Raw genomic sequence first — 25,283 nt, forward strand, 5'->3', positions numbered from 1 at the left:
CAAAGCCGACTCTGTTCTCCACAAGAAAGCGACAGCTCCCTTGAATTATTCTGGTACAGAAATGAGTTTCCACATGTTTCATGAGACATAATCAGGTGCTTACTACCATATTATTCTTACAAATGTGTAATTATTGGCTCTGGACACAAATTCGAATAGAAATAGAAAGCAGAAACACAGACTAATTCTGAAGCTCTCTTGAAATTATCCTGAGTCCCTCCCAATATTTCCTTAAGTGGCCTTTTTTTTGCCTTAATATTCTCAACAAAAATGTTTTGCTAATGGTATGAGATGTGGCTTTGGCTTAGCCGCCTTTGTTTTTTCCGGAGTTAGCCTTTCTTTCTACAAAACATTGCATCCTGGCTCTTTGAAATCCCCACTGAATTTGAAGAAATTATTTCTTGGCATCCAGCCTGCTTTCCTGGAACACAATGTGATGCTGACGACACAGCCCAGTCATTCCACTTGACAATAAGCTTGCTTGTTTCCTTTCACTTGAATATTCAGTCTGAGTAAGAACAGAAGTGGAAAGCCTTAGTTACCACAGTTTATTACGTTTCATGCCTATAATAATTACTTTTGTAATGTCTCTCGTGAATTAATTGATCAGGTTAGGATGAATCTCCTGGCTGGCCAATAGCTATCGGAATGATTCTCCACGTGTGACTTGGTTGCGTTATCACAAAACGTGGCAGGATAGACCTGCCCAGCCGTCGCGGCAGATACTCATTTGTAATGCTGCCTTAAGGAGATGAAGAGATGAGAGCAAATTGTTCCAGCAGCTCAGCCTGCCCTGCCAACAGCTCGGAAGAGGAGTTGCCAGTGGGGCTGGAGGCCCATGGGAACCTGGAACTTGTTTTCACAGTGGTGTCAGCCGTGATGATGGGCCTGCTCATGTTCTCCTTGGGATGTTCTGTGGAGATCCGGAAGCTGTGGCTGCACATCAGGAGACCCTGGGGCATTGCCGTGGGGCTGCTCTGCCAGTTTGGGCTCATGCCTCTTATAGCCTATCTCCTGGTCATCTGCTTCTCTCTGAAGCCAGTTCAAGCTATTGCTGTTCTCATCATGGGGTGCTGCCCCGGGGGAACCATCTCCAACATTTTTACCTTCTGGGTTGACGGAGATATGGATCTCAGGTAAGTTACACTAGGGAAGCTGAGTAGTCTTCCCCGGTGGCACTTAACCTGGGGGGATAACTGACAATTTCATGTTAAAAACTGCCAATCTTTAGATAGAGATTCCAGAGGGAATGATTTTACAGAGACTTGTTCAGCCCTGGAAGGACTTTGCCTTTTTGAGATTAAAATTTGCTTTGCTGTGATCGTCCTGTTTTATGGCAACTACTCTTATGAGTAGTGGGCTTGTTCATAGGTAATAGTGGGGCAGGTCTCCTCCTCCCGCAGTGGCCCTTCCTAGGTGTGTGTCCATTCTCACCCACACTGGCGGCTTTAACAGCTCCTGGCTTCATAATCTCCCAGGACACAGGCTGAGAACCCTGGGAACTAATGATAGTGGTCTAGTAGTTGCCGTAGGGTGGTGGTGGTGGCATAATGAGAACGAGGCCATCGTCCCTCTAATCAGCATGTGTTCCTGAGCACCTAATTTATGAAATCAATATTTGGGGGGACTGGATAAAGGAGCTTTAGGGGTATGTGATAGCAGATCCTGTTTTAAGTGCTGATGGTGGCCTATTGAGTTGACTTGGGGAGCAACGTAAAGACTTTTATGACTAAAAATGTTCTTCCTTGTGGCTTTGCAGATGCTTGACATCCATCACTAGAATCTCATTCCTTTCATTTAAGCCAGTGACCTTATTCCCGATTATGGTGTATCTAAATACCCCTGGGAGATATTAGGTTTTATCAATCGTTTACACTTTAATGAGGATGAATTAATCACATATTTTTTGGAGTACGTATTTTGATGGGGAAAGAAAGAGAGAGCTTTTAGGGAAAGAATAGAGGAGTCACGTTGGAAAAATGAAAGCTGAAAACAGTGGCCTTTCTAGATTCTTTGCTTACTTATGAGCAAACTGTTTCACCTCCTGCTGAGGGAAAGAACTACTTAAAAATCGAAATCTTTGTTTGATGTGCATGTCATTTAGTTGAGATTTATTATACGGTGATTGAATGAATCAGAGGTGCTGACTGTGCTGGGAGTTGAATAAGTGAGTCAGGACACGTATGGGTTTCTAGTTTCCCACATGTGCTGAATGGTCAGCATATGGAATGTATTTCCCCTATAAATTTTAATGGTTTCATGCCATGCAGACCAATAATTAATTTTCGTATGGCGATGTTTTTTGCTACCTGCTTTATTAGAGATTTGAAAGGAATCACTTGATTCATTGCTAAATCAAAAAAACACTAATACGCCTTGCTAATTCAAATTCAGTAAAGTTAATCATTAACGTAATAATTGGGAAATGATAAATTTTCTTTACACAAAGTCCATATAACAGTGACAATTCCCAGGACCTGAAAGTTTTTCGAAAGAAAAAGAAAACATATTTATTCAGTATCCTGGTAGGCTGGGGGCGATGCTGTCATGTGTTCCTTTTCTCTTCTTTCCTGGCTCTTGTAATAACCTTGTAAATGACCTTTTATTATTCTGAATTTTACAACTGAGAAAATTGTGGCTCAGATTGGTTAAACAGGTTGCCAAATGTTACAAACGAGTATGGCAGAACTCAGATTTGAATTCACGTCTGTTTCTCATCATTCTGCAATTTGAGCACTTTCTTCCATGCCACTTATTAGCATAACTAGATCTTCTGTTCTGAGTAGGAGCATGAATCTTTAAACAGTGTTCTCAAACACTTCTGTTCTGGGAAAGAGAACACTTATTACTTTCATCTCTTATTAGCCAACATTGTCATAAAAACACCAATTGATAGGCAATTCTATAAAAGATAAAGCTCATTTTACTTCCCTTAGTTAGCTTTTAAGTTTGGTCAAATTATTTAACCTATAAGCCTCTTCTCCTCATTTGTAAAATGGGATTAAAATTACCCATTCCTGGGCCAGCCCCTGTGGCCTAATGGTTGAGTTCCGTCTGCTCCGTTTTGGGGGCCTGGGTTTGGTTCCCTACACCACACGTCTGTCAGTGGTCATGCTGTGGTGGGTCACATCAAAAAGAGGAAGATTGGCAACAGGTGTTAGCTCAGGGCGACTCTTCCTCAGTTAAAAAGAAATTACTTATTCCTCCCAAGACTATATTTTAAGGAGGAACTACATATGGAGGATGCCAGGCACATAGTACGTATGCAATGAATACTAGCTGTTTTCCCTTTTTTCTTTTAAAATTTTGATTTTGAGGCCGGCCCCCTGGCCGAGTAGTTAAGTTCCTGTACGCCACTTTGGCGACCCAGTGTTTTGCTGGTTGGGATCCTGGGCGCGGACATGGCACTGCTCATCAGGCCACGCTGAGGCAGCATCCCACGTACCACAACCAGAGGGACCCACAACTAAAATATACAACTACGTACTGGGGGGATTTGGGGAGAAAAAGCAGAAAAAAAAATTTTGATTTTAAGTCTCACAAACAAAATAAAAAACAAGCAAAAAATAAACTGTAAGAAATGAAATTTTAAAATGAGGACTAAATATTAGATTTTCAAAAGCTTATGGATACGAGAGTAATAAGATTTTAATTCTCAGTAAAAATTGCAAATAGAAAATCCAGTGTTATTGAGTGAAACAATATCCAAGTTCATTACATTTATTCCTGTTTGATTGCCAACAAAAATAACTTTTAAGCAAAATTCAGTAGGTAGTCATTATAGGGATTCCGGTTTTCATGCTGCATAAAACGCAAGAGCATTTAGTACAACATCTCCATTTTACAAGTGAGGAAATGGAGATTGAGCTCTCTGCAGATGACCCCAAACATGCTCCTCATGCCTTAACTCTGTGCTTCCTTCAATCTGCCTGCAGTTCTCCACGTGTTCACCCCAAACAGGGCATTTCAGAAGCAACATGTTTGAACCCATTTCTGCATACTGAGTGTCTGATGATGACACCCATCATTCATCAGTGAGTCACCTGGGCTCATCATCTTAGCTTTTCCCTGCGACTCCCTTCATTCTTCACCTTGGTCACTCAATCCGCTGTCTAGTCCTGTAGCCCATCCTCTTGCATGTCACTCACAGCTATCCCTCCTGCCATGACCTCAGGTCAGGCCCTCACAACTTCTGTCATGGCTGGTTGCCGTATCTTCACAATGTTCCCTCCACCTTCAATCTCTCCATCGTGGTCTTGTAGTAGGTGGATAAGGCAGGCTCTGGGGTTAGATTGCCTGTATTTAATTCCTGACTTAGGACCTCTTTTCTATAACTGGAAATCGTAGTTCTTCCTTTACAGTATTTTGAGGAGAAATGAACACGCTGTACATAAAGGCTTCTCGAAACCTACTAAATCAGGTAGAAACTAAGCCAGGTCTAACTTACATCTCCAGGTTTATTTCCCGTTGACCCCTGAAGGACAACTGGTCTACAGTCAAATGGACCACTCACTGTTCTCTAAACATACCCTGTACTTTTCCAACTTTTTTTTGCCCATATTGTTCCCATAGTCTGGAGTGCCAACTGGTCTGATTCTATCCCCTCCAGTCGTGATGTCATCCTTCATTATATCTGTTCTGGAAAGCAATTGGCCCATACGTATGAAGAGCCTAAAAAATTATCCTGCTCCTAGTCTGAGCTCAGCTGATCTTGGCTGGACTCTCACATGTTTGGGGACTGAATAAACGTAGACTGGTCTTGGATGGCCTCAGCTGGGACAGCTGGGCTCTCCTCCATGTGGTCTCGTTCTCCAGCAGGCTAGCCTAGACCTAACCACATGTCAGTGGCAGGCTTCTGAAAAAGAGGAAGCAGGCAAGGTCTCTCGAGGCCTGGCCTTGAAAACGGTTCATCATCACTTCCACCACATTTCAGTGGCCAATGCAAATTGCAGGGCCAGCCTAGATTCAAGGAAGGGAGGAGTAGATTCTGTCTCTTGATGGGATGAGCTGCAGTCACATTGCAGAGGGCATGGGTAAGAGAGGTGTGAAGAATTGGGGACATTTTTGCAGTCTGTTGTACTAAGGATGGACAGAATTCTTGCCTTTGAGAGCAGGACCTGAAAACTAAGATCTGACAGTGCAGTGTAGTAGTTAAGTGCCCGACTCTGTAGCCAGTAAGTAGATCTGTCACCTACTAACTGGCTCATTTGGCAGATTACATAAATTCTGTATGCTTCAATTCCCTGATTTTAAAAGAGGGAGAAACGGAACCTACCTCAATAGGTTGTTGTGAGGATTAAATGAGTTAATATATATAAAGTGCTTAGAAACTCACCTGGCACAAAATGCCGTATGAATTATTATTATTATATGGAGCATGCGTCTGTGTTTTAGTCTCTGCTCAAGGAGCTATATGTCTCTGTGCAATGTACTTCGCTGGACCTGTTTCCTTATTTGTAAAATCAATGGGTTAGACTCTCTGAGGTCCTTTTTTCTATTGTGGTAAAATATACATAACATAAAATTTACCATTTTAACCATTTCTAAGTGCACAGTTCGGTGGCATTAAGTACATTCACATTGTTGGACAATCATCACCACCATCTATCTCTAGAACTTTTTCGTCTTCCCAAACTGAAATTCTGTGTCTACTAAACAATGTCTCCCCCTTCCCACCAGGCCCAGGCAACCACCATTCTACTTTCTGTCTCTATGAATTTGATTACTCTGGGTACCTTATATAAGTGAAATCGTAAAATATTTGTCCTTTTGTGTCTGGCTTATTTCATTTAGCATGATGTTTTCAAAGTGCATCTATGTTGTAGCATGTGTCAGAATTTCCTTTCTTTTTAAGGCTGAAGATACTCCATTGTATGTCGATATCACATTGTGTTTATCCACTCATCTGTTCATGGACACCAGGGTTGTTTCCACCTTTTGTCTGTTGTGAATAGTGCTGCTATGAACATGGGTGCGCAAATATCTTTGGGAGTCCCTGCATTCAATTCTTTTAGGTAAAACCAGAAGTGGATCTGAGGTCCTTTCAAGTGTTTTGTTAAAATAGGAAAAGAAAAGCAAATTATGATGTCTAAGTGTCCTCCTCTCCCCACGCCATCAACAGAGATGCCTCCCCTCTCTGTCCCCATAGTGCCACATAGGTAATGCTTTCTTGTCATCCACTGGAGACTGTTGCAAGTCTGGGCTACTTTTATGTGCCTCACCTGCTAGGTCTTTAGGCTCCTTGAGGCCTTGTTCGTCTTTGCGTGCTCAGTGCCAGCCTCGCGGTGGTAGGCACTCAATAAACCTTAGGTGAATGACTGAAGGAAAGTTTCTGATTGCCTGTGTGTGTTACAAAAACTACTCTTGAAATGGAGTCAGTTTATTGGTGCAACTCAGAACAGCTCTCAGAGCAAAAGTTTGACAACTTTTGATGTACGAGGTCTGTTCTTCCCTGAGCATGTATTTGTGTTCTCAGCTGCAGAGAAAGGATTCTGACCACTGTTGGTAGTGGAGTCTGAGGAGTTCAGTGGCCAATTTTGCCCTTTGAACTTTAAAGACGTTTTTGGCCCTTCAGTAGAGACCCTGGAAGTAGGACTTCGGATTCTTCAGGTCTGTCTGGCATGGCCGGGTAGGGAACTGAAGATCGTCTTAAGAGACAGAACTCAGATTGAATCCATATGCCTTTGTGTAAGTTTCTATAGTTCTCTGCACCTTAGTTCCCTTGTCTATAAAATGGAAATAATACCTCCTCATAGGGTTATTGTACAGGTGAAAAGAGAAAATGCATCTAGAAACATGCGGTGTAATCCTTAGCAGGGAGTGCTCAATAAATGCTAGTTATTGTTCTTGGAAGGCAGCAGACAGGATTAACATTTATATTTGGAGATGAAAACCTGGCCTTGAACTTTTTTATGGGGCCAAGTGTGTTGACCTGCTCTTGTAGCATTCTCCGTGTCCATCTGGCTAGCCAGATAATTCTTCATTTTTTTTTCAGTGGCTAAGCAAGTGTATACTTTCATAGTTTTGAGTGTCAGAACTCCTGATTTTATTGGTTTGAAACTAAAACAACATTTGATTAATTTAAACCCCAATTGCAAAATGGTATACTTATTGACACTACATTTTAATGGAACGTGTATATATGTAATTCCCCTATTTTAAGGGTGGTTCAGGATTTACCTGTTTGTCCAGACTTGCTGAATCTGTCTCATTCTTCTCTGTAATAGTTTGGGGATGGTGATGCCATTCGTCTTAGTGCAAGTGGAATCTTGTTATACTGAAGTCAGATTTTGCCAACAATGTTCCTATATGTGAGCAGCCAAGAGACCCAGTTAGGCAGAGCCTCTGTTTCTGCCGCAGTGGAATCTCATGGCAGTAAAACAAAAGGTGTGACTTTCCACTGAACTCACACGTGTTCACTGTGTGCTCTTCCAGATTTATTGGTGTTCATAACAGTTGGCAGAGCACCAGGATCTCTATCGCCATCCTGGACCATTGCTGTGAACATCGTGGGCTTGAACAATTGTATAAAGGATGGAAGCAGTAATGTATGTAATCAAGGGTATAGAATCAGTCTGATAGAAATCTCTCACTTTGCATCCCACAGTCATGAATCTTACTTTTCTGCTGTTTGAGCCAAAGCCATCCAGGGGGAAAATGCCATGCTAGTTCTCCAGAAGTTCAAGATTAAAGTGATGTAATATGGAATTCCGTTCAGGACTTGGCATTATGAAGAGCCAAGGAGCATAGCACTATCACAGACTAAGAATTTGGAAAAGCTTCCCAGATACACTCTTCACGGATCCAGAGGTTTGAGAGCTGTGTCAGACTGCCTTTCTTCCTTTACCTGCTCTCTAGCTGGGAGAAGCCTGTGCTCAAAGTAAGCATTCTTAATAGGATAAATTAATTTTAAATATCATGTGGAATAAAATATGTGCACGAACTGCTAAGAAAAACGTATGTAGAAGTCTCCGTTCTATCGTATACAAAAACAAGCTATGAAAACACTGTAATCCACAGTCTGGTATTTGGTTAGGAAAAAAGCACATTTTTGGATACACTTGGACATTTAACATTTAATGAAGCTGGCACTCCTATTTAGTGGAAAGTTTTTATTTAGTGAGTAGTGTTGACACACTTGCCTCTCAATATAAAAGACAATAGATTAGTTTCATACCTTATGCTATATAAAATATAAGTTTTAGATGAGTTAAAAATATAAATATAAAATATCAACCTACAAAAAGTAAAAAGTAGGGGCAATATTGGCATAATGTCAGGCTAGGGGGAAATCTTTAACAAGACAAGAGATTCAGAAGCCATAAAAAAATAGACAGATTTGACTCAGTGTTAACTTTTGTGTGTATGTGTGTGAGGAAGATTGACCTTGAGCTAACATCTGTGCCAATCTTCCTCTATTTTGTATGTGGGACGCTGCCACAGCATGGCTGATGAGTGGAGTAGGTTCATACCTGGGATCCAAACCCATGAACCCCAGGCTGCTGAAGCGTAGCACACAAACTTAACCACTGTGTAGTTTGTAGGCTGGCCCCTCAGTGTTAATTATTTATTATGGCAAAAGTCATAAACGGAGTAAAAAATATGTGATAAGCTTGGCAAAGATATTTGTATTACCTGCGATGATATGTGCTCTAACTTTAGAAGAGCTCCTACAAGTTGAGAAAAGAAAAATCTGATGAACGAGGCTGTTTAGAGAGGTCATCCTAGAGGCTAATAAACATGAAAGAAAGCACAGCCTCATAGAGAGTCAGGTCTATAACAAAATTAGAGTGAGACACGTTTTCAACGTTCTCATGAGAATTAAAAGAGATTGATCACATCTGGTGTGGACAAGGTTGTGAAATGCAACCATCTTTTTGGAAAATAATCTGGTAGTATTTATTAAAATAAAAAACACAGATTTTTTTAAAATTGAGTTCATAATAGTTTACATCATTGTGAATTTCAGTTGTAGACTATTTCTTGTCTGTCACCACATAAGTGCTTTCCTTCACCCCCTGTGCCCACCCCCCAGCCCCCTTCCCCTAATAACCAGTGAACCATTCTCTTTGAAATCATGCTATGTTTGTTTTTCTCTGTCTGGCTTATTTCACTTAGCATAATTCCCTCCAGTTCCATCCATGTTGTTGCAAATGGGATGACTTTGCCTTTTTTATGGCTGAGTAGTATTCCATTGTATATATATACCACATCTTCTTTATCCAATTATTGGTCGATGGGCATGTGGATTGCTTCCATGTCTTGGCTATTGTGAATAGTACTGCAATGAATATAGGGGTACATAGGTCACTTTCAATTATTGATTTCAAGTTGTTTGGATAAATACCCAGTAGTGGGATAACTGGGTTGTAGGGTGTTTCTATTTTTAGTTTTTTGAGGAATCTCTATACTGTTTTCCATAGTGGCTGCACCAGTTTGCATTCCTACTAGCAGTGTATGAGGGTTCCCTTTTCTCCACACCCTCTCCAACATTTGTTATTTTTTGCCTTAGTGATTATAGCCATTTTAACAGGTGTAAGGTGATATCTTAGTTTTGATTTACATTTCCCTGGTGATTAGTGATGTTGAACATCTTTCATGTGCCTGCTGGCCATCTGTATATCCTCTTTGGAAAAATGTCTGTTCATATCCTCTGGCTTTTTTTGATGGGGTTGTTTTTTTGTTGTTGATTTGTATGAGTTCTTTATATATTATGGAGATTAATCCCTTGTCGGATATATGATTTGCAAATGTTTTTTCCCAATTGGTGGGTTGTCTTTTTATTTTGATCCTAGTTTTCTTTGCCTTGCAGAAGCTCTTTAGTCTGATGAAGTCTCACTTATTTACTTTTTCTTTTGTTTCCTTTGTCTGAGAAGACACGGTATTCGAAAAGATCCTTTTAAGTTCAGTATCAAAGAGTGTACTACCCATATTTTCTTCCAGAAGTTTTATAGTTTCAGGTCTTATCTTCAAGTCTATGATTCATTTTGAGTTTATTTTTGTGTATGGCATGAGATAAGGGTCTACTTTCATTCTTTTGCATGTGGTTGTCCAGATTTCCCAACACCATTTATTGAAGAGACTATCTTTTCTCCATTGTATGTTCTTGGCACCTTTGTTGAAGATTAGCTGTCTGTAGATGTGTGGTTTTATTTCTGGGCTTTCAGTTTGGTTCCATTGATCTTTGTGCCTGTTTTTGTACCAGTACCATGCCGTTTTGATCACTATGGCTTTGTAGTACATTTTGAAGTCAGGGATTGTGATGCCTCCAGCTTTGTTCTTTTTTCTCAGGATTGCTTTAGGTATTCAGGGTCTTTGGTTGTCCCATATGAATTTTAGGATTCTTTGTTCTGTTTCTGTGAGGAATGTCATTGAGATTCTGATTGGGATTACATTGAATCTGTAGATTGCTTTGGGTAGTATGGACATTTTAACTATGTTTATTCTTCTGATCCATGAAAAAACACAGACTTTTGCCATAGCAATTCCACTTTGGGGAATCTATTTTACAGAAATAAAAGAATTATTTCAAGTGAAATCTGTACAAGAATGTTTATTATAACATTGTTTATAATGGAAAAAACTCAAAGTAATATATTTATCATTAATAAAGTAATCAAAGAAATTATGACCTATTTAGAGTATGGTGTACTCTGTGGTTCTTTTAAAAAAATCAGTTAGAGTTATATGTATTGCCCTGAAAGGATGATATTAAGTGGAGGAAAAAAAAACCCAATCAGATGCGACTGTGAAGTAGTGCAGCCACTATGGAAAACAGTATGGAGACTCCTCAAAAAATGAAAACTAGAACTACTATATGATCCAGCTAGTCCACTTCTGGGTATTTATCTGAAGAAAATGAAAACACTAATTTGGAAAGGTATATGCATCCCTTTGTTCATTGCAGCATTGTTCACAATTGCCAAGACTTGGAAACAACCTAAGTGTCCACTGATAGATGAATGGATAAAGAAGAGGTTGTATGTATACACAATGGAATACTACTCAGCCATAAAAAGATGAAATCTTGCCATTTTTGACAATATGGATGGACCCTGAGGGTATTATGCTAAGCAAAATAAGTCAGACGGAGAAAGATAACAGCAACAGACAAACGCATAGATACAGAGAACAGATTGGTGGTTACCAGAGGGCAAGGAGGGTTGGGGAGGGTGAAAGGAGTAAAGGGGCTCATTCGTATGGTGCTGGATGGTAACTAGACTTTTGGTAGTGAGTACGATGCAGTCTATGCACAAGTTGAAATACAACGATGTGCACCTGAAATTTATATAATGTTGTAAACCAATGTTACCTCAATAAAAAATGTTTAAAAAGCAGCCAAGTTGCAGACTAAGGTGCATTGTGTAATTGCTTTAAAAGGAAAAAAACAAACCTCTATTGATTGAACAAGCAAGAAAGTAGGAAACAGGGTTGCTTAATGGAAAAAAAGGGGAGAAAACACAAATACTTGTGAATTACCTAAGTCTCAATTTCTGAAAGGGACATCAATCAGCTAACTGTTTGTTCTTAAAATGTTACATTTGTACTCGGAAGAGCATGATTTTAGTCATGTTTTAATAGAAAGTCTCTATTCCTTTGGATTGCTATTGGATGTGTCTGCCATTTGAATCCAGTGTAAAGAGGTTGTTTCACTAAAGTTTTCAAGGTCTACCCTCAGACATATGACATATGAGGAAGGCAGAACATTTTTCTAGCACCAGTGTATTGATACATTGGCTCATTCTTCGATTCATACAGTTATTTGGTAAGTATTTAATGAGCTCCTCCAATTTGCTGGAGCATGAGGCTATGCCGGGCCCTAAGCAGCTTCCAGTCCGCCAAATGTCAACAGGTACATAAGCTCTCATGGAGGGTACAGCGTGTAAGCAGCATGTGAGGTGATGCCAATAAAAGTGTGTCCAGAGGGCAATGGGAGCTGTTCCCCAGGGCAGAGAGGTGGTACCCAGCAGCACTGAGGAAGGACAAGTGCCAAGCCAGCCAGGTTTGGGCAGGAAATGCTTTAGATCATGCCAGCATGTGCATAATACGAGATTTGGGACCATGCCCATCAAGGTAAAATATGATAGAGAAAACCTCAGCTAACGAGATTGGTAGCAATGCTGTACAGTCCTCCAGAAAGATGGACATTTATTTATTCATTTTTTATTGTAGAAACTTTCAAATATATATGGAAGTAGATAGAGTAGTATAGTGAACCCCCAGTCCACTTTTATCCAGCTTCACTGATTACCAACACATGATCTATCTCATTTTATCTCTACTCCCCACTCTCCCAATGGATTATTTTGAGGCAAACTCTAGGTATTATTTTAACTGTAAGTATTTCATTGTTTGTTTGTGAGAGATTGCAAAGTAGGGCCACAAAGTCCTTCCATTCTTGCATGCACCCTTCTTTGGAATGTGATAAGGCTGGTCCTCCCATCCAGAGGGGGGGAAATATTTCCCTACCGCTGAATCTGGGCTGGTCTGATGACTTGCTTTGACCAATAGAATGTGGCAGAAGTGACGCCATGTGACTTCCAAATCAAAACTTCAAGGGGCCTTGCACTTTCTGCTTCCACTCCCCTGGAATGCTGATGCCCAGACACTGCCATGTCACGAGATACAGTGAACACGAAGCTAATAACCTTGGCGTATGTCTTTTCCTAGTTTTGACGGTGCATCTTTGGGATAGAGTCCCAGAAGTGGGATTACTGGGTCGAAGGGTAAATGTGTGTGTAATTTTGCTAGATATAGCTAAACTCCCTCTGGTAGTTTGCCATTTTGCATTTTCAATAGCAATGAGTGAGAGTACAGAAGGAGTATTTTTTTTTTTCGGTTATTTTATTGAGGTCATAATGGTTTATAACGTTGTGTAGTTTTGGCTGTACGTTATTATTTATCAGTTTCTGTGTAGATTACATTGTGCTCACCACCAATGGTCTAATTTTTATCCATCACCATATATATATGCCCCTTTACCCCTTTCGCCCACCCCCAAACCCCCTTCCCCTCTGGTAACCACTAAACTGTTGTCTTTATCCATGTGTTTGCTTATCTTCCACATGTGAGTGAAATCATGTGGTCTTTCTCTGTCTGGCTTATTTCACTTAAGATCATATCCTCAAGGTCCATCCATGTTCTTGCAAATGGGACGATTTTGTCTTTTTTTATGGCTGAGTAGTATTACGTTGTATATATACCACATCTTCTTTATCCACTCATCAGTCCTTGGGTTCTTGGGTTGCTTCTGTATCTTGGCTATTGTGAATAATGCTGCAATCAACATAGGGGTGTGTAAGTCTCTTTGAATTGTTGATTTCAACATCTTTGGATAAACACCCCGTAGTGGGACAGCTGGATTATCTGGAATTTCTATTTTTAATTTTTTCGGAAATGTCCATACTGTTTTCCATAGTGGCTGTACCAGTTTGCCTTCCCACCAGCAGTGGATGAGGGTTCCCAGAAGGAGTATTTTTAGTATCATTGAAGTAAAATTGTGGCTGCTTTGCCGGGGGTATAAGCATTCTTCTGATAGAAAACGTCAAAGTAATCATAGACAGAGCGGCTTCATAGGCAGGGGGATTAGATGGAAACACTGGTGATATCTGTTATGAGGAAGAACAATGGGTGACTTGGAGGACAGTAGCTATCTCTGCAGCAGACCTTAGCCCTTGAAAGGGTCTCTGCCTCTCAGTCTCTCAGCCATTTGTGCCATGGACATAGATTGGGCCTGTGCTATGAGAAAAGCAGTCTGATGTGAGAACTTAAACAATGAGTATTAAAAAGTTCCCGGACTCTCTGGACCAGGTGTTGAGGTGAACAAACTCTTGCTTTACCCCGGGGTTGTGTTGCGATGTTCCATTCGCCTCACCTCATCAGGCAGACCAGCATTAATCGTGTCTGTAAACAGTTTGTACGTGCTTAAACAGATTGTGTAAGAGATTTTTCCCAGCAATTTAAAGATAAAATGTTTTGTTGGCATGAAGGATATCTCATTTCCATTTACCTTATTTCCCTTAACTGTACTGATTCATTCTTTCCCTGGTTCTGTCACCCAGATGGGGACAGGAGACAGCCTGAGCTTGGGAGCTGGGCGTGGAAGTGGGAGATGGAAAGGATAGATTTGGGGTGGAGGTGCAAAACCCTGGGGGAGGGTTGGACGGTACTGAATCAACTTCTTGGGTACTCATCCTCTCTGATGTCTTGTTGGCATTTTCTTTTTTTAGTTTTCATGAAATGTAACCTCCTGGCTCTCCACTCGCTTCTCTGCCTGCTCTGTCTCTGCGTGCAGTGCGGGCTCACCTCCTTCTCCCTGGTCCAGAGCAGCCCGGGCCCCTCCAAGGCTCTGCTCCCTGGCCCCTGCTCTCTCATTCACATGCTTTTTTCCTTCTCCAAAGTTATGTATTTTAATGTGTAAAGAGAATGTAAATTTTAATGTGTAAAGTAATGTAAAGACTTACAAAATAAGGCTTTCTATATTTGGAAAAAATAAAAACAATATATTACAAATTCATGAGCAATGACATTTCATACGATACAACGAAAGTACGGTAACCGAGATACGCGGTCTTTGAAACTTCTGAACTGAAGGACTTTTTTCCTACTAGATATTATGTACTTGCAAATCCTTAAGACCCAAGGCACAAAATTTGTTAGCCTTTTTAGCTAGATATAATCTCAATAATGACAAAGATAAACCAACTAGTTTGCCTATTAGAAATCATTCCAGCTTTGTTCAACAAAGACCAAGAGTCGACTCTGTTATTCTCACTTGTTCACCTGATGAAGCTGTGCTGCACGGCTATTGGCTGGACTGTTTGGGTTTGGTTCATTCAGCTCATGCACCTTCATGTCACTCTCAAGATGGCCAGATCTGTATCTCGTGATGGCATCAGCTGTGGTCCTGAGTTTTGCTTTGCCTCCCTAGGATATTTCCAGTAGATGTCTCATTACCACCTCTAACTTAACATGGCCCCTCAAATTGATGCTAAATGAGCCAGTTCTTCTGTCAATCACAGCATCATTTTCAAGTCTAGAAATCTGACTTTTTACTCTAACTCGTCTCTCTACTTCAATTCCTATTTCTAATCATGAATCGCACAGTATCAGAATTGGAAGGGAACTTTCAATTTAGTCTAGCATCCCGTATCGAGCCTTTTTTGTTATGGTTCTGTAGCTTCTCTGGCTCTTCCCAGTTTGCTCTGTCTGAGGATCAGTACATGGGGTCCCTTCTCTATTCAAAAGGAACCTTAGGACATATGGTATCTGGGTGACTTCTTCCTGACAGATATCTAACAACACCTCTTACTGGGCAAACACTTGGTCAGCTTTGAGGCAAACTTCCCCCAGTCCCATCCCCCATACCAAAGACATCACAAGAAAAGAAAACTCAGACCAATATTCCGTATGAACATATATGCAAAAATCCTTAAGAAAACACTTTCGTATATTGATGGTAGGAGTGTAAAATGGTGTGGCTGCTTTGGAAAACACTCTGTCATTTCCTCAAAAAATTAAACATAGAATTACCACATGATCCAGCAATTCCACTCCTGTTATATACCTGAGAGAATCGAACACATATGTCTGCACAAAAAGTTGTACACAATTATTCATAGCAGCATTATTAATAATGGCCAAAAATTAGAAACACTTCAAATGTCCATCAATTAATGAATGGACAGAAATAATGTGACATAGTCCACACAATGGAATATTATTCAGTCATAAAAATGAATGAAGTACTGATACATGCTAAAAGATGGATGAACCTTGAAAACATTAGGCTAATTGGAATAAGACAGACACACCAAAAAGCCGCATATTGTATGATTGTACTGATATGAAATGTCCAGAGTAGGCAATCCTATAAAAACAGAAAATAAGTTACTGTTGCCAGGGGCTGGGGGAAGAAGCGGATGGGGAGTGACTGCTAATGGGGTCGAGTTTCTTTTCGGGATGATGAAAATATTCTGGAAATAGTGCAGTCTTGTGAACATACTAAAAATGCTTTGAAATGATGACTTTTGGGGTCTACTAATTATATCTCAGTAAAAAAGAACTGTATATGGAAAAAAAAAGAATCCGTATAGTGACTAGCAGAACGTTTAGGACAAGTAGATGCTCAAATAAACATGAGTTAATTGATGGATGGCAAGAACTGCTGGAAATCTTTTTCTAGACCCCGGTACAGCCATCATTTGTTGAATAATAAGACGGAAACTTCCAGTAACTTACACCATGTAATCGCTAAGAAGTGGAGTCCCAGGAGTTGCTTTGGGTTAGGACTAGATTCTTCATTTCAAACTCTCCCTCTTAAGCATCATTTTAATTTTACTTTCAGCATCAGTATGACCACCTGTTCCACAGTGGCTGCCCTGGGGATGATGCCACTCTGCCTTTATCTCTACACCTTGTCCTGGAATCTGGAGCAGAATCTCACCATTCCATATCAGAACATAGGTCTGTATTGGGCTTGGAAAATGGAATAGTAAGAGTAGTGTGATGGTAACAATAATGGCTATTGTTTACTGTGTGTCTCCTTTATGCAGGGTTTTTTATATATTATCTAACTTAATTCTCTAAATAACCCTATAGTATAGATTCTATTACTAGTTTCATTTCCTATATTTTCAGAGTTAGAGAGATTAAGTAACTCAACCCAGGTTTTGCTGCTGGTAAGAGCAGAGCTGGTATTCTGACTTGGGAATCTGACTGCAAAGTCCAAGCTCTTAACCCCTGCAAGAGTTCACTTTTGAAAATAAAGCCCGAAAACCTACTTTAAAAAAACCCCCCAAAACCAAACACTTATATAATTCACTATAAAGCAATTGGACTCGTTATGACCCAAAGGCTGACTGGATCACAGTGGCTCTAATGAGACCTTCATTCCCATGAATCCACCTTTCCCGTTGCCTGGGAGCTTTGACTTCTTTCCTGATCAACATAAATGATTCCTATTGGTGACTAAAGTGTATCCATGTGTCACAACCCCATCCACATCTTTCATTGTCTCCTTTCCTGAATGTTATTTCTCATTAAACTCTGCCCTCTTTCTAGAGATCTCTGTGGACTTACTAGGCTTGGAAGAAAAACATGGTGAAATGACCTACCTGTTCTAGTTTGGGCAGAGTCTTTAGAGAATTGGTGGAAACCATGATTCTTAAAACTCTAAAGTGTCACCTGGAGTCTCCAGCAAGCACTTGGAGGACTTACAACCCATGGCCCATAGTTCCAAACCACGAATAGAGCCATCTCCTGGCAACAGCTGGAGCCCACTGAACTTGTATAATTTGAGTGAAATCTTCATTTAGAAATCATGAGTTCGTGTGCGACTTCTGATCAGTAGGTTATTTAGCATATTCTGTTTGATAATATATTCTGAAAGGCACTCGTAAACAATTAAACCCCAAAATGTTATGAGCAGCTCATTTGGCTTTGGAGCCACTATCGCAGGCATTTGGCCAGATTTGGAAAGTGGCTTTGGAAAATGTCAGCGTGTGGACCCTGCTGGTGAGTTGAGCTCTGCTCTATTGAGCCTGTTTTCAGTGCCTTTATTCACATGTGTTAATTAAAAGGCATTTTTTTTTTTACCCACTTTGGGTTATCTGGCTACACTTGGAGAATATGAGAAACTCCTTTGGTATGTGTAACAAATGGTGTTTTTATGTCTACAGTAGGCATTCTTTACCTTGTGAAGCAAATGACCATTGGCTTCAAATAGGGAAACAATAGCTGCATTTGTAGGGTGGTGACCCCAGACGTGGAAACCAAAGAATTTCACAGACATAGAGAACAGGTCCTCCTGTTGTCTAATCTGTACATTTCCCCTTGTCTCTGAAATCCCATGTCACTGTCAGCGGAATTCCGAGAGAAGTGACTGCCCAGGTTGGTGGCATTAGTAGTATCATATGCCCTTTTTAAATCCAAAGATTTAAAAGAATTTTTTGGAGGTGGATGCAGAAATAAAACGCAGCCTTAATGAAAGCCTTTATCTAACTGAAGTAGAAATTGTTGAGGACTGGGCAGTTAGGGTGAGAGGATATCGTCTGACAGATTTTTCTTCTCTTCAGGAATTACTCTTGTGTGCCTGACCATTCCTGTGGCCTTCGGTGTCTGTGTGAATTACAGGTGGCCAAAACAATCCAAAATCATCCTCAAGGTAAGCAGCTTAGACTCGGAGACTTGACAGACAGACGTAGGTGATGACTGGAACAAAGGGGCCAGTTGAATACAGTGTATAATTTCTTCCTTTCCAAGCCTTGCTCCGTCACTCCCCTTGGTCCATCCGCTGAGACCTATCACACCCTGGAAAGTGAGGCACTCTTGCTTTAGATACAGAAAAGCCGAAGCCTGTGTGTGGCCAGAGAGCCCATTCATTCAGGAGGCTTCACACAGGTCGCTCTCACAGTGAAAGTAGTTCAGATGTGTGGGAAATGGAGCCCCAGGGTTTAGGAGTGTGGCTGCTTTCATGGGAAAGTAGGATGAAGAGCTGTCTTTCAGAAGCATTCCAGGAGCTTCTAAAGTTGTAGTTTGTACACAGGAGCAGGGGCTGCTGACCACATGGCTAACTGTCCAAATGAATCGTCCAGAACTGCACTGAGGACTCTTGCCACGGAATGATGGCAGCCAGAACCTCCTCCCTCCTGCTGACTTTGCCAAGCTGTCTTTTGTCCGCTGGAGAAACAAGCACACGTCCTTGTTGAATGGCTTTGAAAAATATCTAGCTGGAGAGGAGGCTTTCTCAATAACGGTGTCAATCTCCTAGCGTGTCTTCTCTTTTTCCGATTATGTATTTTTTTAGAAGATATAAGATTGTATTATGTACTGCTTCATGAAGACTTTAAAAATGTTTTAGTTATATTTTACATTTATAGAGAAATAAACGCTTGGGGCTAATTGGAGCTTCAGCAAATACATCTCAGTTATTTTAGTTTGGGCTTTATGGTTTGGTTCGGTTTAAGCTCTCGATGTTTGCCTCTACCTGACAGAACACTGCCAGGGGGATGCTGCTTTCCTACTTTGGCACAAGACTGAACAGCTCCCACTGCCTGTCCAGTGAGATGGAGAATGAGAGAAGAGGGGTTGACAAGCAGGCAGATCGGTTGGGCCCAGGGAGCTGGACGAGGGCTTACATGTTGTCTATTCAGAGCTCATGTGGGTGACTTTAACATCGATCGTGCCCACTTGAGCTCACTCTCTTTTCCAGCTGTGCGCATGGAATAAAGTCCTTTTTTTTCCCACATTCATTATTATTATCTTGGTAGGAGAAAATTTCCAATGTGGCAGTTTATGATTAAAATTTTGTTTCCAAAACAAGGGGAGAGAGTATGGTCACGGGAACCTCTTACTTTTCAAGTACTCTTTCTTAGATTACTTTTCTTAAAAGGGCACCTAAGAAAAAAAGTCACAATTTTGGTGTTTCCAGATTCTCTATTAGTCCATCAATGTCAATGGAGAAACTAGATAAATTTTCTGTATGTCAGTTTTATTATCTATAGAGAACAGATTTAAAACTCCTTTCCTGGGGCTGGCCCTGTGGCCGAGTGGTTAAGTTCGCGCGCTCCGCTGCAGGTGGCCCAGTGTTTCGTCGGTTCGAATCCTGGGCGCGGACATGGCGCTGCTCGTCAGACCACGCTGAGGCAGCGTCCCACATGCCACAACTAGAGGAACCCACAACGAAGAATACACAACTATGTACCGGGGGGCTTTGGGGAGAAAAAGGAAAAAATAAAATCTGTAAAAAAAAAAAAAATAAATAAATAAATAAAACTCCTTTCCTCTGGCTACTCCATAGGCTTTGCGGCAGACAATATTTAATAATATGCATAAATATTCTAGAGTACCTTAGTAAAAAACTAGGATAATTTGACCATTATTTTGGTATATTTTAATTCTCTGTTCTTAGTCCTCTTTTAATTTTAGATCAGATACATTTTCTGAACAAATTGCTCTTGGTGAATTTTAAACTTTGAAATCTCTTTTTGGTAGAAAGATCAAGAGGGATTTTTACAATCAAAGGCCTTCCTTGTGTGTTGCAGCATCTTCCCGTGAGGTGGGGGCCCAGTTTGTCCCTGTTTCTAAGCAGTAAAAACACCCTCGAGAGCACACCTATGGTACATTGGGTTGTTTTTGTTTTGTTTTGTTTTGTTTCCCCGTGACCACATTTCTCCACACCCTGAGTCACTGCAAATCAAGGTTGATGCTGTAGGTAGGTGCATAGTTGACCGTCTACATGGTGTGAATGAGAGTTTGCCAAGATCCTGACTTTCCCCAGATATTCTGAGTCTTACTTCCTCCCCGTCTGATCTAAAACTCAAATCCATTGGAAAATTTTTTTTGTTGATTTTTTGCTTCTATTAAACAACAAATGTAAGAGACAGTATTCCTTCGGGAGAGGAAAGAGGTATCTGTTAGTACATCTCATATTACTTTAATATTAGCTCAAATTGTCCAATGAAGAGTAGGTAAATTTCACTTGACGGAGAGGAGGGCAGGGATCCAAGCAGGAAGAAGCTGTTGGTGGTTGCAGAGTGATGGGAGGAGAGTGGTGGATGATCAGGCAGGGCGGATCTCAGACGAGAGTTACCAGGGAGGGGTCTCAGAATTGTGTGTAGTGGTGTTGGATGTTTATTGTCAGATTTCACTTATATCACAAATTTATTCTATCCGTGAAATACTCCACTTCCCAGTCCTTCTGGCCAAATCTTCTACTTGGAGGGAGCAGCTACTGATCATAAAATAAGAAGAGTTGAATTTGTGTTGAGCCTCACCAGTTTCCAGCTTAGCCAAGTCACTTCACCACTTTGGACCTCTGGTTTCTTCTCTGTAAAATGAGATTGGATTTGGTAGTCCCTAAGTCATCTCTCTGTTCTAAAACTTCTAGGTTCTAAGCCTTTCAGAGCACTGATGGACTGTGCATCATACAGCAAAAAGACCATGATGCTTACGTGCACTTATTTCATTGGTTTGCTTTAGATTGGGGCCATTGTTGGTGGGGTCCTCATTGTGGTGGTCGCAGTTGCTGGTGTGGTGCTGGCGAAAGGATCTTCGAATTTAGACACCACTCTTCTGACCATCAGTTTCATCTTTCCTTTGATTGGCCATGTCACGGGCTTTCTGCTGGCGCTTCTTACCCACCAATCTTGGCAGAGGTACCGTTAAATTATCCACAAACTTTTTTGAGGAGGATAAAGTAAACATTCTGTCACTGGCAGGCTTTGCTGCCTGGCTGTGTAAGAAGACATTAAGAGTTTTGATTTACAAGGTGGATGGGCAGGACAACTCATCAGAAAGAGGGTGAAAAGATCACAGTACTTCTTTATGTAAATGAAAGCAAAGGCTAATTTGATGGGAAGTTGTAATCTGTGAAATTAGGATTGGGGTGTTGACACCATTTGTTGAAATCTGGACACATTTCTCTTCTTATTTTAGTGATTAGATAGAAGGGGTGAGGTGGTTTCGGTAAATATACAGATCATTCTAGGGCATGAGAAAGACTTAAGATAATAAGCGTTTATCTGTTCTTTGTGCCAAATTTTTTTAAAGCGCAAACTATAAGGGGCCAGAGGAGGAAGGACAAACTTGAGAAATTTGGGAATTTACCTTAAAGATTATCATTACAAGTTGGGACATATAATTTATAAATACTGTGAAATATTGAAGATGATAATACTCCACATTGGTGTGCCCGTAGACGAGATATCATACAATGTTGGAGGGAACGTAAATTGGCATAAACTCTCTGGAAGGCAATTTAGTCATATCAATAGGCTTATAAATATTTAAAGATGCTAATTCAGTGGTTTTACTTCTAAAATTCTGTCCTGAAGCTAGCACTATCAGATAAGCACATGAATATTGATGTGCAAGGATGTTAATTGCAGTGTTTTTATAAATATAAAAAATAGAAACAATTTAAGTATCTAACAATAGGGAGATGTTGAATTCATGATGTGTCTATGTGGTGGGATATGATGCATCAATTTTAATGATTTTGGAAAATACTTAAGACAGAAATTTAAGTGAAAAAAGAATAGAAAATGGTATACATTTTGATTCCATTTTGTAGAAGAAAGCAAAAGAATTTTACGCATGGAAAAATACTGGAAGAAATACACCATAGGCTAATAGTGTTTAATTTTGAGTAGTGGGATGAAGAGTAATTTTATTTTCTTAATATTCTTAGTTTCTTAATATATTTTCTAAGTTTTTCAATGAGTATTGTACTACTTTTAAAACCAGAAAAGAATTACGGAAGAAAAGTAAACTATAGAATTGAATTCCAAAAGTAGAGTTTGGCAAAGATTGAACTGGCTTTATGCTGTTTCTAGCCCACTTGGGGAACAGGTAGGACGGTACCAAGTACTGGGTAAGGCTGCGCCAAGTGTATCTCATTTACTTCTTACCACAAGCCCGAGAGGTAGATACTATCAGGATCCTCACCTACCAATGAGCAAGCCCTTCAGAGAAGGTAAGGAACTTGACCATTTGGGTTTGATTCCAAAGTCAATAATGAGGAGCACAGACTGTTGAGTGGTTGAAATATAATTGGATCTGCAGAGAGAGTATTTCTATGGCAAAGTGTAGTCAACAGTCTTGCTTTTTTCATACCTGATGGCTTGAGAAAGATCAGGACTGAGATATTGCATTTGCCTTGTGAACGGTCCAGGTGTGAGGTCCAGCTTAGTAGCTTAATCATTTCAAGTTATTGACAGGGGTCTGAAACAAGTGAGGGGAGTGTGAAGAATGTGTAGCAAGCAATAGGGTAAGAAGCAGCAAAATAAGAGCCACAGAACTTGCCCTGTATTAGTGACAATATTTTCACTCCCACATTACGTACTCGTTACTTCCACATTCCCATCCAGCTTGCATAGAGATGCTGGTGCATCTTCTGAAACACCTCTTTCCTCTCGTCTTCCATTTATAAAAACCTGAAGATGCCCTTTCAAAATTGAGGACAGATGAAACCGCTGAACCCAGCCCCCAGGGTCCCACCTGTGTCTTTCTTTCTCTCCCTACTGCTTTTTCTTTCTCAACTGAGGTTTATTTCATTTTTTTTCTTTGCAATTAGAAAACCAATAAAATATAGAGAAACAGAAAGTAGAAAAACTTATTACTAAACCATTTCACCAAAGAAATCATGTTAGACATTTGGTTTTCATTTAGGGTTTTATGTTGATTGTCAAGTGTCATTTAATTTGCACTGTGTCATGCCTCTGACTCAACTTTGCGTCTCATCTCCTCCAATCTTCCATTTCCACGCAGATTGGCTTACAGCATGTGCGATGCCTCCTGAACAGGCCAAGCTCATACGTGTTAATTTCAATCATTTTTCCCACAATAACGCCTCTTCCACTCTTTCCATCCTTTAATCTCACACCTCCTCTGTGAAGCCTTCTCTAACCACTTATGTCACTTTTCTGAATTTCCACAGCATCTCCCTGGCCCTCGATATACTTTGTGCTGTGTTGTTACTGAATCTTTCTTGTGTGTGTATGTTGCCTTTTCACCCAGATTTCTAGGACAGGGTTTGTAGGGCCCGATCCTCCGAAGTGCCTCTCAGGAGACCACCTACAGGGTAGGCGCTCAGCAAATAATTACTGAATGAGCAAACATTTTTAATGGCCTAAGCTCATGGTTTACATTTATTGCTGTACATAAGAGAAAATTTAAGAACAGTCCTTATTGCTAATATGTTAACTCTTGAAAAATTTTTTTATTGGTAGGTGCAGGACGATTTCTTTAGAAACTGGAGCTCAGAATATTCAGATGTGCGTCACCATGCTCCAGTTATCTTTTACTGCCAGGGAATTGGTCCAGATGCTTAGCTTCCCATTGGCCTACGGGCTCTTCCAGCTGTTGGATGGGTTTCTCATTATTGCAGGTGAGTATAGCCCCCATGGGGTGGGCTTGATTGAAAATTGTCAACCCAATTTACCAACTCCTTTTTCAGACTGAGGATATGTGTGCTGCCCTTACGACATATTTTTAGCCTGACATTTCAGGGGAAAATAACACGCATAAACAAGATCCTTTGCCACAAGTGGACATTTCACAGAAAAATGTAAAAAACCATGTGAAAGTGAGCTTATAGATAAACAAATATGCTTCACGAAAGACAATCCACTATGAGAACTTAGATTCTGGGACTTAAGTCTCGATGAGCAATCACTTATTTGAAAAATGACATTTGTTATGTTTCATCAAGAGCCTTGAGAGTCTTCCAAATGTCAAGTTATTTCACAGTGCTTCTGTGACTAAGAGTTGTGCCAAATGGCTGTGAAATGATTTTCAACTATGAAATATGGTATATATACAGATATTGAAATAATATATGTGGGTGTGTATATGCGCTTCCCTATTCATACAGCCAAAGATGTATCACTCTGGGGTCATTATGTAGGTTTGCAGAAAGTAAATGAATAAAATATAGATATACACACATAGATTTTTTAATCTTGGGCCATTGTAAATTTTTACTGTTGTCAGGGAACAGGTTCTGAGTAAGGCTCAATGATTACTGATATTCCTGATTTTATACTGATTACTGATTATTACATATTTACTGACTGCTGACATACCCATCCACATAAAGAATGCTTGTGGTTTAATTTTTCCCACAAGATAAGAGAAATGGTAGCAGAATAAAACACCGGGTCTTGGATCCAAGTTTTAATTCCTTCTCATGGTGAGACCGTGAGGGACAGAACACGTCTGGCTGACTCCCAGCTATCTCCCAGCATCCAGGAGAGCCCCTGACTCATAGTAAGCACTTTACAAGGAGTTGCTGACTGACTGAATGACTGAATGAAAGGATGAGCCATCAGCAACCTGATGAATAAGTCTCATTCACCAATGGTCCATTCCAGACAAAGATAGCCATTTTGATACACTCAATTATTTTGTTCCATAGTTTTCTCTCTTTTTCTCTCTTCTTTTTCCTGTTTGTTTACACATATGTGACCCAAAGAAAACAAACTCCCAGAGTATTGACAAGTATACAATGTCACCAAATTATAGTCTTTACTAAAGTGATTTTTAATACTCGCATGCTTTAACACCTAGCATATAAGATGTACAAGAGGAGAATGAAGAGCAAACACAGAAAGAAGAAGCCAGGTTGTGCAGAAGCCTGCCATAAGAAGAAGTCTACTTCTCCCAAAGAGACCAGCGCTTTCTTGGAGGTGAATGAAGAAGCCGCTGTAACTCCTGGGCCGTCAGGCCCGGTGGAGCTCCACATGGCCTGCGAGCCAACCAGCCACATGTCTTCATGTGCATAG

At 40.4% G+C, this 25,283-nt stretch overlaps 1 protein-coding gene across 1 annotated transcript; it reads left to right on the top strand.

The window, feature by feature from the left end:
* Positions 1-759: 759 nt before the first annotated feature.
* SLC10A6 (solute carrier family 10 member 6) lies at positions 760-25,283 on the top strand. The gene is given in 6 exon segments (NM_001163968.2): positions 760-1,136; positions 16,346-16,464; positions 18,075-18,163; positions 20,980-21,155; positions 23,730-23,887; positions 25,069-25,283. Coding segments are annotated over 6 exon segments (1,134 nt in total).

Source organism: Equus caballus, chromosome 3, assembly GCF_041296265.1.
Source record: "Equus caballus isolate H_3958 breed thoroughbred chromosome 3, TB-T2T, whole genome shotgun sequence".
NCBI classification, from domain to species: Eukaryota; Metazoa; Chordata; class Mammalia; order Perissodactyla; family Equidae; genus Equus; species Equus caballus.